The following is a 661-nucleotide window of genomic DNA, read 5'->3' on the forward strand; positions in this document are numbered from 1 at the left end:
CCCCCCCCGCGCCCCCCGCCCGGCTCCCCGCCTCGCGCCGCCGCCGCTCACCATCTTGGAACAGACGAGGCGAAAGAGGATCCGGCCGCCGCGTCGAACCCTTATATAGTCCTCCGCCCGTCCCGGAAGTGCCTCCGCCAGGGGAGCGGGAGCCCGGCGAGGCCACGAGACCCCCCCCGTCCGGCCTCACGTCCCTTCCGCCCCCTTCCCTTCCGCAGAGCAGGGGCTCCGGATCACTGGGGCGCGGAGGAAGCCGGGACCGGCTCTTCGGGACTCGGGAGGGGACTATTTTTATGCCTTGGCGGAGGGATCATACCTCAGGTACAAGAGTATTCGAATCCCAGCATGCCCCGCGGAGGCGGCTAGGCCCGGGCCGCCCGCAGGTACGTGGGGGCGATGCATGCTGGGATCTGTAGTCCTCTTTGCCCAGGAGGGCCCATTGCATGCTGGGACATGTAGTCCCCGTGGGGCCGCATGGTCTAGGCGCTGAGCCGCAGGGGGAAGGCGGGGAGTGGGGTGGGGGTGGGGGTGGGGACCCAGGAGTCCTGGCTGGCTTCCCGCTCTAACGCACCAGCCCCCACTCCCCTCCCAGGCCAGGGAGAGAACCCAGGAGTCCTGGCTCCCAGCCCCCCCCCCCCCCCCCCCCCCCCCCCCCCCCCCC

General features: G+C 71.7%; 1 protein-coding gene across 1 annotated transcript in view; it reads right to left on the reverse strand.

Moving 5' to 3' along the window:
- RPS26 (ribosomal protein S26) overlaps positions 1 to 129 on the reverse strand; it is a 2752-nt gene extending 2623 nt beyond the window's left edge. The window contains exon 1 of the mRNA XM_024222127.3: positions 52 to 129. Within this exon, the coding sequence (XP_024077895.1) occupies positions 52 to 54 (3 nt within the window). The 5' untranslated portion in view covers positions 55 to 129. The remainder of the gene's footprint in view (positions 1 to 51) is intronic.
- Between the last annotated feature and the right edge of the window lie 532 nt (positions 130 to 661).

Source organism: Terrapene carolina, unplaced genomic scaffold (assembly GCF_002925995.2).
Source record: "Terrapene carolina triunguis isolate 2854851 unplaced genomic scaffold, T_m_triunguis-2.0 Scaffold641, whole genome shotgun sequence".
NCBI classification, from domain to species: domain Eukaryota; kingdom Metazoa; phylum Chordata; order Testudines; family Emydidae; genus Terrapene; species Terrapene triunguis.